The 16,353-nt window shown below is 40.3% G+C and overlaps 1 protein-coding gene across 1 annotated transcript; it reads right to left on the bottom strand.

Moving 5' to 3' along the window:
* Nucleotides 1–2,756: 2,756 nt before the first annotated feature.
* LOC144987774 (uncharacterized) lies at nt 2,757–16,353 on the bottom strand. Its single transcript, XM_078937166.1, has 4 exons — nt 15,666–16,353; nt 7,349–8,158; nt 5,192–5,578; nt 2,757–3,959 (listed from the first exon to the last, which is right to left on the bottom strand). The coding sequence occupies exons 1-4, from the start codon at nt 15,835–15,837 to the stop codon at nt 3,919–3,921; spliced, it is 1,410 nt and encodes a 469-aa protein (XP_078793292.1). The 5' UTR covers nt 15,838–16,353; the 3' UTR covers nt 2,757–3,918.

Here is a 16,353-nt window from a genome sequence, read left to right as displayed (position 1 = left end):
GGTCACATGGTCTGGAAGAAGCCACAGTTCCAGCTGACAGAAGTCTGGTTCTGATCCATCAGATCTCACTAGCAACAGAACCAAACCTTCACGTGTTGCAGCAACAGTTTCCATGTTTGGGAGGATCTTCTGAAGAACAGCTCAGTTCCAGATCACATCATGATGTTTGATGTTTTCTTCATTCCAGGAAATCATCTGTGTCTCCTTTGATCTGTGCTGAGTCAGCACTTTCAGTTCTTTTCAACTTTAGATCCATCATTTAGAATCGAGGATTTATTGATAAATATTATTTATTGACAGAAAATAAAGAGTAAATGTATTTATCATCCAGCAGTAATTGTGGTGTTTGCAAATCTTTTATTTTGAAATTCCTCAAGGATGATCATCATGGTGGGATTTCTAGATCTGCATGAACTCATCCTGAATCCATAAGACACTGGAGCATCAAAGAATCCAACCCATCTCTGCCAACATGAGGCTCTTACTTTGAAAAGTCTCAGACTTCCTGCAGGGAAACAGGCTTTCTGCTGCTGCACTGACAGATGTGCACGAGCTTGAAAGAGCTTCCTGACTGAGGAGCTGCAGACTTTCTCCTGCAGAGCAGCAGCTGACTTCAGCGTCGTCATGGGAACACAGTCTGCTGCTACTTCTGGAAACGTCTTCAAGGCTGTGGTGGGACTTGTTGGTCTGGAGGACAGATTCTCTGAGCAAATGCTGCTTCAGCTTCAAGCTTCAGCTCTTTTCTTCTGGCAGAGCTTAGAAGAAATGGAAACCTCCTTTGTTCTGACTGTTTGCTCCAAATCCCAGATTCAGGAATTCCTCCAAGAAGTTCAGCTCAGAGATCATCAGCAGAGAAAAGCCTGAAGTTCTGATGGAAAATGACAACAGAACATGATCAATATTATTGATCCACATGGAATCCAGAAGAAACTCTGAGGTGAAGACATGAAGACACAAGCTTCAGAGACATGAGGAGAAGTCAGAGTGGATTCATTCTGGACTTTCTTCTCACATCTTCTCTTCAGAACATCTTTGTCTTTGATCCTTCAAATCTTCTGAAATCTGATCATCCATGGATTGTTTTTGTGGGATCAGATCCAGAGTTGCTGAAAGTTCTGCTGCCCTCTGCTGGTCAAAGTGTCCAAACAGCAGAGAGGAGATTCTCTGGGATTCATTGGAGTCCAGATTCTCCTGGATGTGAACAGTCTCTGCTTCTGGAACAGAAGAGTCCTTCTCAGAGCAGCATTGAGGATCTGTTCTGTCCGGCTGAGAGCGCTCCCTGCTGGTAGGAGACAGAAGCACATCAGCTGCTTTTCTTTGGCCGTTCAGAAACAGTCTGGAGACTCTAAAAAACCTGAAGCAAACGGATGCAGAGCATCATGTTTGATCCTCTTCCTTCAGAAACGGCTCCATTGTTCCATCGCTCAGCAGTTTGACTAAAGCAGCTGAGAGTCTTGATGCAAACAGACCTCAGCAGCTCATCCAGAACGCCATGACAGAAGCACGTGCAGCAGCACGTGCACGCTCCCAGAGAACAGCAGCTGATCCAAGTCCTGACTTTGAGGTGAGACCTTTCTGTTCTGCTTGGACCACACTTCAACATGAACTTCATTTCCCATCATTCCATCTGTCAGGAGAGAACAGCTGCAATCAGCTTCCTTCAGGAATGACTGCAGGTAGAAGGATCTTTCATTCTTCAGCACCACCAGGACCCACATCCAGCCCATCAACAGCCAGAACATCAGTGACATCAGCGTCTGATCTTCATCACATCATCATCATCAAAGGACCACCTCTACCTTTTTACAATCTGATGGATTTCAGTCTTTCTGCAGCTTCTCATCAACTGGATTGTCAAATATTTCCATTTCCTGTTTTCTGTTTTAAATGTTGAAGAAAAATCTTTCCAGTTTCAAAAAGATGAGACTAATAAAGTTATGGGAAAGAGGCTGTCTGCTGCAGGACCTGTGCAGGTGCATTGTGGGTAATAATGCTCTGTTTGGGATATTTGCTGGATTCTGGATATTGACAGTTGTGTTGGTCTTGATTGTTTAGCGTTGTGGTTTGGATGTTTGTTGTTATTTGTAGCACAGCTGAGTAGGTTCTTCATAGACAACATGTTGCTCTGCCAATGTGCCTTTGGGCCAACTTGATTGGGCTGTTTGGAAGAATAATGTGGATAAATGTGAGCCTCCCTCAGATCATGTTTCTGCTGTTTTTCAGAACTGCATCTGAACCTGAAAGCTGTCTGTCATATTTATGCAGCCTTTTCAATAGAAACTGAACAAAACTGCTGATTCAATTGATTTCTCCATTATGTTTGTGTCTACTTTGTGGGGCCGGTTTAACGTCGTGCTGGTTTGCGGCGCCTTCCATCCGTGAAACCAGGGTTCAATTCCTGGCTGCTCCCTATTCCCTTCTCTGCTGCTGTGCCAGTCCCAAGCCCAGTTGGATTGAGAGGATTGCGTCAGGAAGGGCATCCAACATGAAAACATTTGCCAAGTTAACCATGCTACTCATCCTCAAGGGAGTGATGTTTCGCTGTGGTGACCCCTGATGGGAGAAGCCAAAAGTGAAAGAAGATTTATGTCTACTTCATTCTATCTTTCAGTCACAAACACACTGGTTATACTTTAGCTTTTCCCTTCATACTATTAAACCTGATAAAACATGTATGGGGCTGTTTTCACTGCTGGCTCTGTGTGTGTGTGCGTGTTTGTGTATGTGTACACACAAGTGAAGAAAACAAAGAAACATTTCAGTTCAACATTATATTTCTGCAGACCTGCAGACAGTGGAAAAATAGTCAAATAAAAACAGGAATAACAGTTCTTCTAATGTGTGATTTTTTTCATTGATATTAAAACAGGGATTCAAATATTAGAAAGCTGAAAGATCATATTGTTCATCAATAATGCATTATCCAATACACAATCTAAAAAATAATTAAAATACAACATTGTTATATTTCTCGGCAGTGAGGAGGCCATTTGATATTCTCTGCATTTTGATTCTTAACTGCACTGTGTGACCCTTGTCCTATCCTAGGCACTTTAACATTGGGAGTTGGGTCATCTAGACCCACTAGACAGTGCGCTAAACGTTTTTTTTAATGACTTGTGAACCTCACTGGTGTCTTTGGATTACATGAAATCTTTCCACCTTTATCATGGTAGGAATAACACGTCAAAGTAAGGGTGGGGTCATCTAAGATAGCACCAGGGTTACCTGAGTTGTACTTACAAATACACATTGGTATTTATTGATTACTTTATTTTAGTGTAAACTTACACTACAAAATATCAATTAGAATACCAATAAGGTACCAGAGTGAAAAGCAGCAGATTAAGAGGTGTTAATAGATAAAATCTTAACGATATCTATCTCTACTAGATGTTTACTCTAATAATTCCAAACAACTCATTTCTATTAACAGGTACAACTAAAATAATTCATTTTGTGAAAAGTTTTACATATTTTGTCAGCAGTAAAATTCATTGTCTAGTATCATTACACATATATTGAAATGTATTGATCATTTACTTTTTTGCTTTTGATAATTGTGGCTTAGAGAAGATGAAAACCTAAAAAAGCTGTCCAAGAAAGTCAGGATAAGACAAGACAAGACTTTATTGAACCCATGAGGGAAATTCAGTTGTTACAGCAGCCAAACAAGAAATATAGCAGTTAGAAAAACAAAGAGTCTGTACAAATTAAAATAGTAATAAATAAATAAGTAAATCCAGCAGCAGTTTCAACAGTGCTAAACTGTATCATTATATAGCCTAACTGCTGTTGGGACAAAGGACCACCTGTAGTAATTCATATATCAAAACAACCAAAGTTTTTCGTTTTTTATTTTTTAGAAAAATGCATTTCTACACAATCAATACTCACTTGTGCCTCCCTCTAATGAAGTTACTGCATCAATATGGTATGGAGGCCATCAGCCTGTGGCTCTGTGTACATGAAATGAAAACTCAGGTTGCTATGGAGTTCATTAGAACATTGGGGTTTCACCCCAGAAGTTTTGAGCATTAAAAACTTATTTTAACATATTTAATTTTTTGAGATACAGAACTTTTGCCCTTGTAAAATAAAGCCTTCTGCTGTGGTACAGAGGTTGAGAGGTTGACCTCTTATCAGAAAAGTTTAGAATCTAGAGTTTACAATAGATCCTTACATAGTCAAGAAGAAGTCTTGCAAGTTCTCATGTGTGCGTTGAGATTAGATACTTGACTAAAATGTTTTTTACATTCTTTACACAAAAAAGGCTTCTCTCCTGTGTGAGTTCTCATGTGAGTTTTGAGATGACAAATTTGACTAAAACTATTTTTACATTCTTTACACGAAAAAGGCTTTTCTCCTGTATGAGTTCTCATGTGTGTTTTGAGATTAAATGCATCACGAAAACGTTTTTTACATTCTTTACACAAAAAAGGCTTTTCTCCTGTATGAGTTCTCATGTGTGTTTTGAGATTAGATGCATCACGAAAATGTTTTTTACATTCTTTACACAAAAAAGGCTTCTCTCCTGTGTGAGTCCTCATGTGAGTTTTGAGATTACATATTTGACTAAAACTATTTTTACATTCTTTACACGAAAAAGGCTTTTCTCCTGTATGAGTTCTCATGTGTGTTTTGAGATTAGATGCATCACGAAAATGTTTTTTACATTCTTTACACAAAAAAGGCTTCTCTCCTGTGTGAGTCCTCATGTGAGTTTTGAGATTACATATTTGACTAAAACTATTTTTACATTCTTTACACAAAAAAGGCTTTTCTCCTGTACCAGTTCTCATGTTTGTTTTGAGATTAGATGCATCATGAAAATGTTTTTTACATTCTTTATAAGAAAAAGGCTTTTCTCCTGTATGAGTTCTCATGTGTTTGTTGAGATTAGGTCTGCAACTAAAGCTTTTCTCACATTCTTTACAAGAAAATTGCTTATCTTTTGCATGGATTCTTGTGTGAATTCTGAACAGAAATTTGTTACAAAATCTTTTATCACATTCTTTACAGATATAACATCTTTCATCAGACCCAGTTTCCATGTCAGACGGGTTAGTAATTATTGTTGAGTTTTTACCAGACCTGATAGAGGAAAGTCTCTCTTCTTTTGGATATTGTTTGTATTTCTTACCAACATTTGTTTTCATGGGATTTTTTTTAACATCAGAGTCACACTGACCTGCTGACACGTGAGAGCTGTCCACACTTTGGACTTGACTTCTGTCCCTCCTCTTCCTCTGATCTCTGTTCTGTGGGCCTGTCTCTTCATCTGTAGTTGATGTTGATTCTTCATGTTGGTTTCCTTCTTCATCCTGACTATCAGTTACATTAAAGCTCTGCTGATTGTTTAGATCTGCTTCACTGTTCTCGTCTTCCTCATAAGTAGGAATCTCCATCAAGGTATCAGTCTCCTGCTTCAGATCAAGCTGATCTTCATCCTGACTGATGTAGAGTTCCCCTGGTTCCTTTTTAATCTGTGGAAGTTGTGGTTCTTCCCGTTCTACTCTGAAGCTCCTCTGATGGATGCAGAGATCTTCCTCTTTAGTCATCCAACACTGGAGGAGGTCTGCAGGGACACAAGAACAGGCCCTTTAAATTTTATGGTGACTTTATGTATTGTTAAGTAACAGTAAGAAATATTGTAATATCATTCAGAATATGCACAATAAAAAACTTAATTTTTTTAAAATACATTTTTTTGTTTTCTTTAGCACAACAGTATAAAACTGCGGCTAAAACTGCGGCTAAAGCTGCGGCTGGGTCTGTCACACAGGCATCCTCCCACATGGGATCCCAACGGGATATAGACACCGTTAACAATAATCGAAGAGCACATGCCCGTAAAACAAAACAATTAAGGCCTGTTCACACCGGGACGAATTTCGCCGGCGATTTTCGCCGACGTTTAACGCCTCGTGACTAAACAAAGGGCACCAATGAGAGTGTGCACACCGACGCGAAAAAACGCCACGCGTTAAAGCGTCAAAAAAAAAAAAACGCCTCGGGTTCGTTTTTTTTTTTCGACGCGTCGCGTCGAAATCTACTCGACCAATGAGAATGGCGCTTTTGCACACGTGTCTGGAGCTTCTGAAGTTACAGTAAAACACAACTTGGGGGCGCTCAAACACAAAACTGCCTTGCTGAGCACACATACCAGCGAAGAAGATAGACGCCAAGTAGCGTCTACACAGCCGCGAAGAAATAATGACGGACATTCTAAAATATCCCCGAACCAAGCACCAGTTGGAGCTACTGGTGCTTGAAATATTCATGTTTTCTTTGTTTGATTCTGACAAGCGTTTAAATACTTGCTCTCTTCTTCTGAGTGAAAAGCGACTTTAAGAAGCGTAAAGTTGCGCAGCGCCACCCTGTGTACAGGAGTATTTCTGTTTTACATTAAGCGCCATCCAATGTCAGGGAATGAAATTGCATGTTCACTCCACTCATCGTCAGCGAAAATCGCCTGGGTGTGAACACAAAAAACGTGGCGAAAAACGCTGGCGAATAACGCCTGGCGAATATTCGTCCCGGTGTGTACGGGCCTTTAAACAAACCGGTATAAGTAGAAATTATTCCAATGTGTCAAGAACCGAAACGAAACACAAATAAGTGCACAAAACACAAATGGCGAGCTGAAAAGTCAGCCGCCCTGGTGCTTGGGCCACGTCAGCTTATGTGTCCGTGCCTCCACCGCAGAGGGGCGGGGCCGACGCTGTAGATGGAGAGCCAGGCAACCCAGGACGACCAGGGGATGACGTCCAACCTAAAATAAAGGAGATGGGCCAATCGCCTCCCAGATACCACCGCATTCAATTAACATAACTAACAATCCAAAGTGAGGAGAAAGCTCAGCCACCCCCGAAAGGCTCGGCTCGTAACATTGTTTTAAAATAAAAATGAAATTACAGATAAGTAATTCATAAATGGTACAAACAGGTCTCTAATGTCATCTAACTGTATACTAAAATTAAATCATGCTGAGATAAATAGGACAGATTTACTAGAAAGGGGACGGAGGGATGACAGAAAATGTACTTTTAACCTGATTATGTCTCCAATTATTTTTAAATGAAATTACAAAAAAGAAAACAGTCTGAAAACAAATATAATGTTTGACATTCTTGCCATTATTCACAGTAAACATGCAGGCATCTATAGTAAATGTTTGACACAGTCTCTGAGACTTATTTCAGCACAACACCAGCTTTGTAATGTTAGGAATTACACCGTTACATTCACATGTCTGTTACTATATTTATTTTATTTAGAAATCACCTCCAGAACCAGGAAGTGAACATAACGATAGTGTGGAGATGAAGATCAGAGACACACTGACCTGCTGACACGTGAGAGCTGTCCACATTTTGGACATGACTTCTGTCTCTCCTCTTCCTCTGATATCCGTTCAGTGGGTCTGTCTCTTCATCTGTAGTTGATGTTGGTTCTTCATGTTGGTTTCCATCTTCATCCTGACTATCAGTTACATTAAAGCTCTGCTGATTGTTTAGATCTGCTTCACTGTTCTCATCTTCCTCATAAGTAGGAATCTCCATCAAGGTATCAGTCTCCTGCTTCAGATCCAGCTGATCTTCATCCTGATTGATGCAGAGTTCCCCTGGTTCCTCTTTAATCTGTGGAGGTTCTGGTTCTTCCTGTTCCTCTTCAGTTTGTGGAGGTTCTGGTTCCTCCTGTTCCTCTTTCATCTGTGGAGGTTCTGGTTCCTCCTGTTCCTCTTTAATCTGTGGAGGTTCTGGTTCCTCTTGTTCGTCTTCAGTTTGTGGAGGTTCTGGTTCCTCCAGTTCTTCTTCAGTTTGTGGAGGTCCTGGTTCCTCCTTTTCCTCTTTAATCTGTGGAGGTTCTGGTTCCTCCTGTTCCTCTTTCATCTGTGGAGGTTCTGGTTCATTCTGTTCCTTTTGAATCTGCAGAGGTTCTGGTTCCTCCAGTTCCTCTTTAATCTGTGGAGGTTCTGGTTCCTCTTTCATCTGTGGAGGTTCTGGTTCATTCTGTTCCTTTTGAATCTGCAGAGGTTCTGGTTCCTCCAGTTCCTCTTTAATCTGTGGAGGTTCTGGTTCCTCCTGATCCACTCTGAAGTTCCTCTGCTGGTTGCAGAGATCTTCCTCTTCAGTCATCCAATGCTGGGGGAGGACTGCAGGGACACAAACACAACAAGGAACCTTTTATACGTTTACAGCACTTTTGGATAGAGCTGTGACGCGGTGATAAAGCAGCAGGGGGCACAGTGTCACGGTTAACCGTGTGTCGTATTTTCCCTGAGATAGAAACTTCTGTTGTAGAATCAGTGAGAATGTGTGCCGCTGAAACCGCACACGCGTGTGAGTAGGGAGCACGCCTCGTGCAGCACAGAGGCAGTGACAGACGTGCGCAGCCGAAAAGGTCAGGTGAAAGCCGTGTGCAGGGAGAGAAGGAGAACAAGTCTGAACACAGGACTAGCAGAAAAAGTAAATTATCAGCAAAGATAAATGTGTTTAATGCGTTTATTATAGTTCCAATAACGCACCATATGCAGAATTAAAAGAAAAAAAACTTTCAAATAAAAATATGATGAGGTCATCACCACGGTGATGCGGTTATCATGACACCCGTACTTTTGGATTTTGTCAAGCACCAGTAAAATCAGTGATCATTGGAGAAAATGTCTGAGGAGTCTGGAGGACCAGAAGAGACTGATTGAAATGAATATATATGCAGAGGTGGGTAGTAACGCTTTACAATTACTTACGTAACTTAAGTAATTTTATTTGTATAGCACAATTCGTACACAAAGTCAAACAGGAAATGATTGGTTTATCGCCCGGAGAGTAAGTTAGTGTAGAACCACCACTGAGTGACAGGCGGGTCCCCAAAAAGAAAAGCATGAAGCTCAAAGGGCTTCTCTGTCCCTGTGTCCGAATTATTGCCATAACCCCTATATAGTGCACTATATAGTGCGGTCGCCATTTGGAAGTGCTGTCCGAATCTACAGTTCAAAAATCGAGTGGACTAAAAATTTCCCAGAAGTCTCTATGAAAAACCAGTGTGGATCGATGCTCACTCGATTGGCGAATATTGACCAGAATGCACTGCGTTCGGACCAGAATGCAATGCGTATGAGCCACAATGCATTGCGTTTGAATTATTCGAAAATGGCAGCTGGTTGGGCAAGGAAAACAACCTAAACATGTAAGTATATTAAAAAGTATCTAGTATCTGTTGTAAAATATATTTGTAAATACGTAAGATGATGTGTTTAATATGTTATATTCTTCAATCGACAACCTACATTGTTTTGAAGCTCATCAATTTCGGTAATGCTAAAGCTAACACTAGCGCGAATTAGCGCCGAAGGCTAAAAACAAATGCTAGATATAACATCAAAAAGCAGTGATTTCTAACCGTAGTCATAAGTTATTAACAAATGTTTTAAATGTGTTTATATATGTAGGGACAGACGAGGATGAGGAAAATCTGATCCATCTGTGGATGGAGAAAGATAGCCTGTTTGTTTTCAGGCAAGCTCGTGCCGGATGAGTCTGAGTTAGAGACACTTGATCAGATTTGTCTTTATTTGTTAATAAACGGTTAATCGTTGTCATAAACGGGGTAAAGGTTTTTGTTGAAAGAGCAAGAAGGGAGGAAGAGCGACAGGAGAGTCCGTTAAGCTTACATGAGTTGAAAATATTTTTCAAAAATGTTATGTTGTCGTTGTTTTTCCAATTATTTTAATAAATGCCTAAACAAAAATGGATTATTTACATGTATTATTTAAATCTGAGCCATTTTTAACAATCTCAAAAGGATTTTCATATAAATATCAAATGTACATATTTACAATTTCGTTTATAGATGTCAACATTTATTTTTATACATGTTAACAATAATTGTGGTCTTCCAGAGTCATGTGTCACAGTTGGAACTGAAAGGAAAACAGAAATTTGTCCTCGCAGACAGACGCCACTTTGCTCGTCCTGCTGGTTCCTGGTGTCATCCTGGTGGCCAGGGCATCCAGAGGAAATCTTCTGATACGTCTGCTTCTCCTCCTTCCCGCCCTGTGATGCTGCATATCTGCTCGTTTTCGGTTTGATCTCACGAAAAAGGGTTGAATTATTGCCAGGAACACGGACAGATTCATATTCAAAGCTATTTTCAGTAAGGTAGAAGAGAAAACTACAGAAAAAAATGCCTCCTTGCAAGAGCCCGTAAATCGTTCACTGGCACAAAAATATTTTTTTTTTGCCATGGACAAATATCTTGGGGGTTTATTTCTGAGCAGATACATTAAGTCAACACCAATGTGTTTGTAATTTTATTATTTATAAATCAGCTATGATCAGAACACAGCAGATTAATAAATAGTCTTCGTAAAATGTTCATATTTATTATGTCTTTCCGCGTTAAATAGAAGTAGTTCGCCTCCAGACCAGGTGGTGGCGGTAATGCGCCACTTTGTTTTCGTGTCAAGCGCCTTATGAACAACACCCGAAAGAGAAAAGTAGTGAGCATGGGTGTCCGAATTGCTTTGAAAATTCAGAGGACTATATAAAGAACTATATAGTGCCGCCTTATATAGGGTTTTAGTAGATAGGGGCTGTGTCCGAATTCCTACCCTAATCCCTAACTACTAAAACCCTATATAGTGCAGCACTATATAGTTCTCTATATAGTTCTCTGAATTTTCATAGCAATTCGGACACCCATGCTCAATACTTTTCTCTTTCGGGTGTTATCATATGGCGCTTGACACGGAAACAAAGTGGCGCACCTGGTCTGGAGGCAAACTACTTCTAACGCGGAGAATGACACCTATTTGTGAAAGTAAAAGAATAATAAATATGAACATTTTTTACAAAGACTATTTATGAATCTGCTGTGTTCTGATAAAGGAAAACGTGGCTGATTTATAAATGATAAAATTACAAACACATTTGTGTTGATTTAATGAATTTGTTCAGAAATAAACCCTCAAGAAATCAACCCTCTTTTTTTACCGATGAACGATTTACTGGGTCTTGCGAGGAGGCATTTTTTTCTGTAGTTTTCTCTTCTACCTTACTAAAAATAGCTTTGAATATGAATCTGTCCGTGTTCCTGTTGGCAATAATTCAACCGAAAACGAGCAGATATGCAGCATCACAGGAGAGCAAGGAGGAGAAGCAGACGTCTCAGAAGATTTCCTCTGGATGTCCTGGCCAGACATAACAACTTGTGAGTTAAACTTAAAAATTTTTTTAGTTAAACTTAAGCATTTGTCACTAATTGTGCTCAAGGTTACACAATCTGCTGGGTAAGACTTTAACATTCTTTTTCAACATTGGATTTTGGAGTTGTACAGTCTAACTACATGAAACACTTGTGAATTCAAAGTTTAGTCATTTTTATTCAGAGTCAAACCATATCACTCGTTTAAGACCGGATTTTCGGCAAGACCATCGAGCATCTGGTGGAGCAGCTTCGGGTTCCTCACACTCTGGGGTGTGGCACATCTTATGGTGTGGTAACCAGAGCCTTTGACATGCCACGGTCCACTGTGAGTGACATTGTCCACAGGACGGCAGACCGCATCCTCCAGCTGAGGAGCAGGGTCATCCAGCTTCCCAGTGGGAATGAACTGCCATTAGTCACCTCTGGTTTTATAGCAGCTTGCTTGGTCTTCCACCTTCCAAAAGGTCGTGGGGAGCATCGATGGCTGCCACATAAGAATAAAGGCCCAAAAAGAAAATGCAGCTTGTTATTTTAACAGGAAACTTTTTTATTCCATTGGACCAGCCTGTATGTGACTCTAATGCCAAATTTATAGATATTTTTGTTGGGAATCCAGGATCAATCCATGATTCACAGGTTCTACGTAAAAGCCCAATTTATGTAAATCAAACATTACCCACCTGAAGGATCCTTTTGGGCGATGGTGGGTATCCCTGCATTGCTCATCCTATCACGCTGCTGACACCCTACAGGGAACCCATGAGGAATGTGGTTGAGGCATGTTACAACAAGCACCACTCCAGAACACGCTCTGTGGTGGAGAGAGAGCATTTGGCATGATAAAGATGAGGAGGAGAGCAATTTTCTGGGGGCACTGGAAGTAAAACCAACCTTTGCAATGAAAATCATTGCCTGCAGTTCAATTCTCCACAATCTGTGCATCAGCGAAGGGACTGCTGGGAGCCACTGCAGGACGACACCAGGAACATGCAGGACGAGCAGAGTGGCGTCCGTCTGCAAGGACAAATCTCTGCTTTCCTTTCAGCTCCAACTGTGTCTCACATGACTTTGGAGGACGACAATTGTTGTTAACATGTGTAAAAATAAATGTTAACAAAAACGAAATTGTAAATAAGTACATTTAATATTTATACGAAAATCCTTTTGAGATTGTTAGAAATGGCTCTGATTTAAATAAAACATGTAAATAATTCATTTTTGTTCATGCATTTATTAAACAAATTGGAAAAACAACGGCAACATTACATTTTTTGAACAATATTTTCAACTCAAGTAAGCTGAACAGACTCTCCTGTCGCTTTTCCTCCCTCCCTTCTTGCTCTTTCCTCCTCTCCTCTCCTCTTTCAACAAAAACCTTTACCCCAATATGACAACAATTCACCATTTATTAACAAAGACAAATCTGATCATGATCAACAAGTGACTTGACTACCATCCGGCACGAGCTTGCCTGAAAACAAACAGGCTATCTTTCTCCATCCACAGATGGATCAGATTTTCCTCATCCTCGTCTGTCCCTACATATATAAACACATTTAAAACATTTGTTAATAACTTATGACTACGGTTAGAAGTCACTGCTTTTTGATGTTATATCTAGCATGTGTTTTTAGCCTTCGGCGCTAATTCGCGCTAGCGTTAGCTTTAGCATTACCGAAATTGATGAGCTTCAAAACAATGTAGGTTGTCGATTGAAGAATATAACATATTAAACACATCATCTTACGTATTTACAAATGTATTTTACAACAGATACTAGATACTTTTTAATATACTTACATGTTTAGGTGGTTTTCCTTGCCCAACCAGCTGCCATTTCAAACGCAATGCATTGTGGCTCATACGCAGTGCATTCTGGTCAATATTCGCCAATCGAGTGAGCATCGATCCACACTGGTTTTTCGTAGAGACTTCTGGGAAATTTCAAGTCCACTCGATTTTTTAACTTTAGATTCGGACAACGAGGAGGAGCTAAGATGGCGGTCCGTGCAGTCAACTTTTTGTGAGCTGCAACGGTCCGGTCCCAAAATATCCCTTTTGACCTCATTTTCAAACTGCTGAACTAGTTTTGCTTTGTTTTGTTTTTTATCACTCTCAAGTCTTACCACTGTAAATAGACAAGAACGAATTGGGAAAAACAACAACAACAGCAATATTAAGAGCTCCTAGAATGCCACGGGAAAAGCCTGTATCGGAGAATCCAACTCCCGCATCCAAAAACCCAGAGATGACAACACATGACCACGAATACGCCATGGAAGTTTCCTCGCTGTCTGCTAAAAGAAAAACCCCGGTTACACCCACTAAACCCTCCGTTCCACCTAACAAGGTAGTCGTCTCTAACAAAAGTGATGCCGAGTTGTCAGCATTAACTGCCGCCATCGAAAAACTAACGGCGAGATTTGACGACTTTGACGGAAGACTTCCGGAAAACTCTGTGATTTTGGCTAATCTGAGGAAGATCACTGAGGTAAACGCTGCTGATATAAAGGACTGCAAATCCAAAGTGCATAATTTGGAAAAGGAAGTTTCTTTGCTGAAAAAGAAAATGATGACTTAAAAGAGAGGGTGGTGGAGATGGAGCGATATAAACGGCGCTGGAACCTGAAGTTACAAGGTTTGAAAGAAAAAAGCGAGGAAAACACCCGCAAAGAAGTCCTGGAGATCCTGGCAAAGATGGCGCCACAGCACACATCGGTGTTGGAAATGGTTGTGGATACAGTACATCGGCTGGGGAGGAAAGAAACCGGGAGGCACCGGCAAATCATCATCCAGTTCTCCATGAGGCACTACCGCGACATCTTCTGGAAGGTTTCTAAGGATGCAAAGGTTCGTAAAGAGCTGGGAATCTTCTTCAAGCAGGATTTCTGCAAAGCTGACCGAGAAGCAAGAGCTGCTGTCTGGCCCAAAATGGAGAAAGCGAGAGCTGCGGGACAGAACGTGTACTATCGAGGCCACATCGGGTACGCTAATGGAGTCCGTCTGTCTCCAGACTAGCTGTGTTTTTTTTTATTCTTCTTTATACGTTTGGAGTTAATTATCATAAATGCTTTGTTGTTTAAAGCATAAACCTCATTTGCTCCGTTTTTTCCACACCTTAAGTTCACAGAGGAAAGTCGAACTCTGTTGTTGTTAACTTGAACGTTATAAGGTCTAAAGTTTTTTTTTCTTCTAAAAGTTTGAGGTATAGTTCTGATTACAACGTTGTTTGGGATCTGAATTCCAACCGCTCACTTTCACCTTCAGTAACTAGCTAATAAGTAAGTAACCTTTTGTTCATTTTCGTGTTATTGTTTTTTTGTATTTCATGTCTAATTTGTTTCTTTAAATGTTAGGGGTTTACGAGACAATGTAAAAAGAAAATCTATTTTCCTATTCTGTAAGAATATGAAAGCCAGCTGCATTCTACTGCAGGTAAGTCATTCTGTTAAAGCAGACCAACAGTTTTGGTCTAATCAATGGGGAGACAAAATCCTATTCTAACTAAATATTTAAAACTCCCCATTCCTCCGAAAGCCAAGGAAGTCCACTTTAAAACCTTTTCAGGTATTTACCCTTCCAAAGAATTATTAAGAAAACGGTTTGGAATTCCTGAAAATTGTTGTTATTTTTGTCATGTGGAGATTGAAACAACTGAGCATCTTTTCTTTGAATGTTTTTATTCTGATGTCTTTTGGAATAGTTTACATTATTGGCTTTTCCCCAAGATTCCACTTTTAGCAGACTTTTCTATTAAGGATATCATTTTTGGGTTTAATTTAGAAAACAAGAACACAGAACTTATTCAGAATGTTGTAATTATTTTGGGTAAATTCTATATACATAAATGTTGTTTCCTTAAAATCAAACCTTTTTTTTTTTACATTTCATAAAGAACTCTGCTCTTTTTTTTTCATCTGTAAACTTCATGGAAAACAAACTTGCTATAGAACTTCAAAGTATCATATGAGCCTAACGCCGACGCTGCAATTGAGCCTAACGCCGACGCTGCAACAACTGAATTTCCCAAGCTGGGATCAATAAAGTATCTTTATCTTATCTTATCTTATCTTATGTAAATTGCAGCTTTTTGATAACCCCCTACGCTAAGAATCATTCAAATATCTAAACCGCCTTTTTATTTATTTTTTATTTTTATTTTAATGTCTTGTATTTATTTATTATTTTTCTGTATTATTGGTAAAAATTTACTTTTTTATCGTGCATTTGTTGTTTTTACATGTCCAGTACTTTTTTCAATGGTTCTATACTTTGCATAATTGTATACAATTGTCTCAAACTGTTAACCTCATTTGTTTTTTCCAATTAATTAAAAAAATGAATAAAAAAAGATTCGGATAACCCTACAAAATGGCGACCGCACTATATAGTGCACTATAGGGGTTAGGGTAGGAATTCGGACACAGCCTGTTTCTCTGATGAAGGTCACATACCTATGTGGTGTAGCTGCAGCTGTGGTTTCCAGATGACATCCAGCAGTCTGCGCTGACGACAGAGCTCCTGCTCGTACTGGACGATGGTTCCTTCACAGAGTCTGCAGATTTCTTCAGCAGCAGCAGCTAGTCGCTCGCTGATCAACTCTCTCAGAGACTGAAGGGAAGACATGGTTCCTGCTCCGATCTTCAGCTCCAACTCCCACAAACACCGCCGTCCTCTTCACTGCAGCTCCGATCGATCATCTGCTAGTCTCACAGCAATCCACGTTGTCTTTCCGTTCAACACTTCTTCACTCATTTACGACACTTTGGAAAATGCTGAGAGTTCCCACACGAACCACGTATCGTCCTTTCTGTCCAAAAACCTCACAAACGTCCCAACAAAACACCACCGACCTCTCAACACAAGCTAACGCTGCTAGCCTGCTAACAAGCTAACGCAGCTAGCGCCTCGTGCTGTTTACTTCCGGGTCACGTGCAGAAACTTTATTTAAAAAGAAACGCATAAACTGCTGAACTTTCCTCAGGTCTTTCATTTTCTCCATTTTTCTCTCCTTTTCTTGGCTTCCAGCTCACCAGGCATGACCTAGACGGCGCCCTCATGTGGACGGATGAACACATGACAGAGGGGAAGGACAGAGCTGCACAGCAGGGACGAGCAGAGACCTTTGGGTCACGTGGAGCA

The sequence above is a fragment of the Oryzias latipes genome, chromosome 2 (assembly GCF_053564925.1).
Source record: "Oryzias latipes strain Hd-rR chromosome 2, Olatipes_Hd-rR_3.1".
NCBI classification, from domain to species: domain Eukaryota; kingdom Metazoa; phylum Chordata; class Actinopteri; order Beloniformes; family Adrianichthyidae; genus Oryzias; species Oryzias latipes.
Note: the sequence above shows the minus strand (reverse complement) of the source record. Positions and strands in the feature narration are given on the sequence as shown.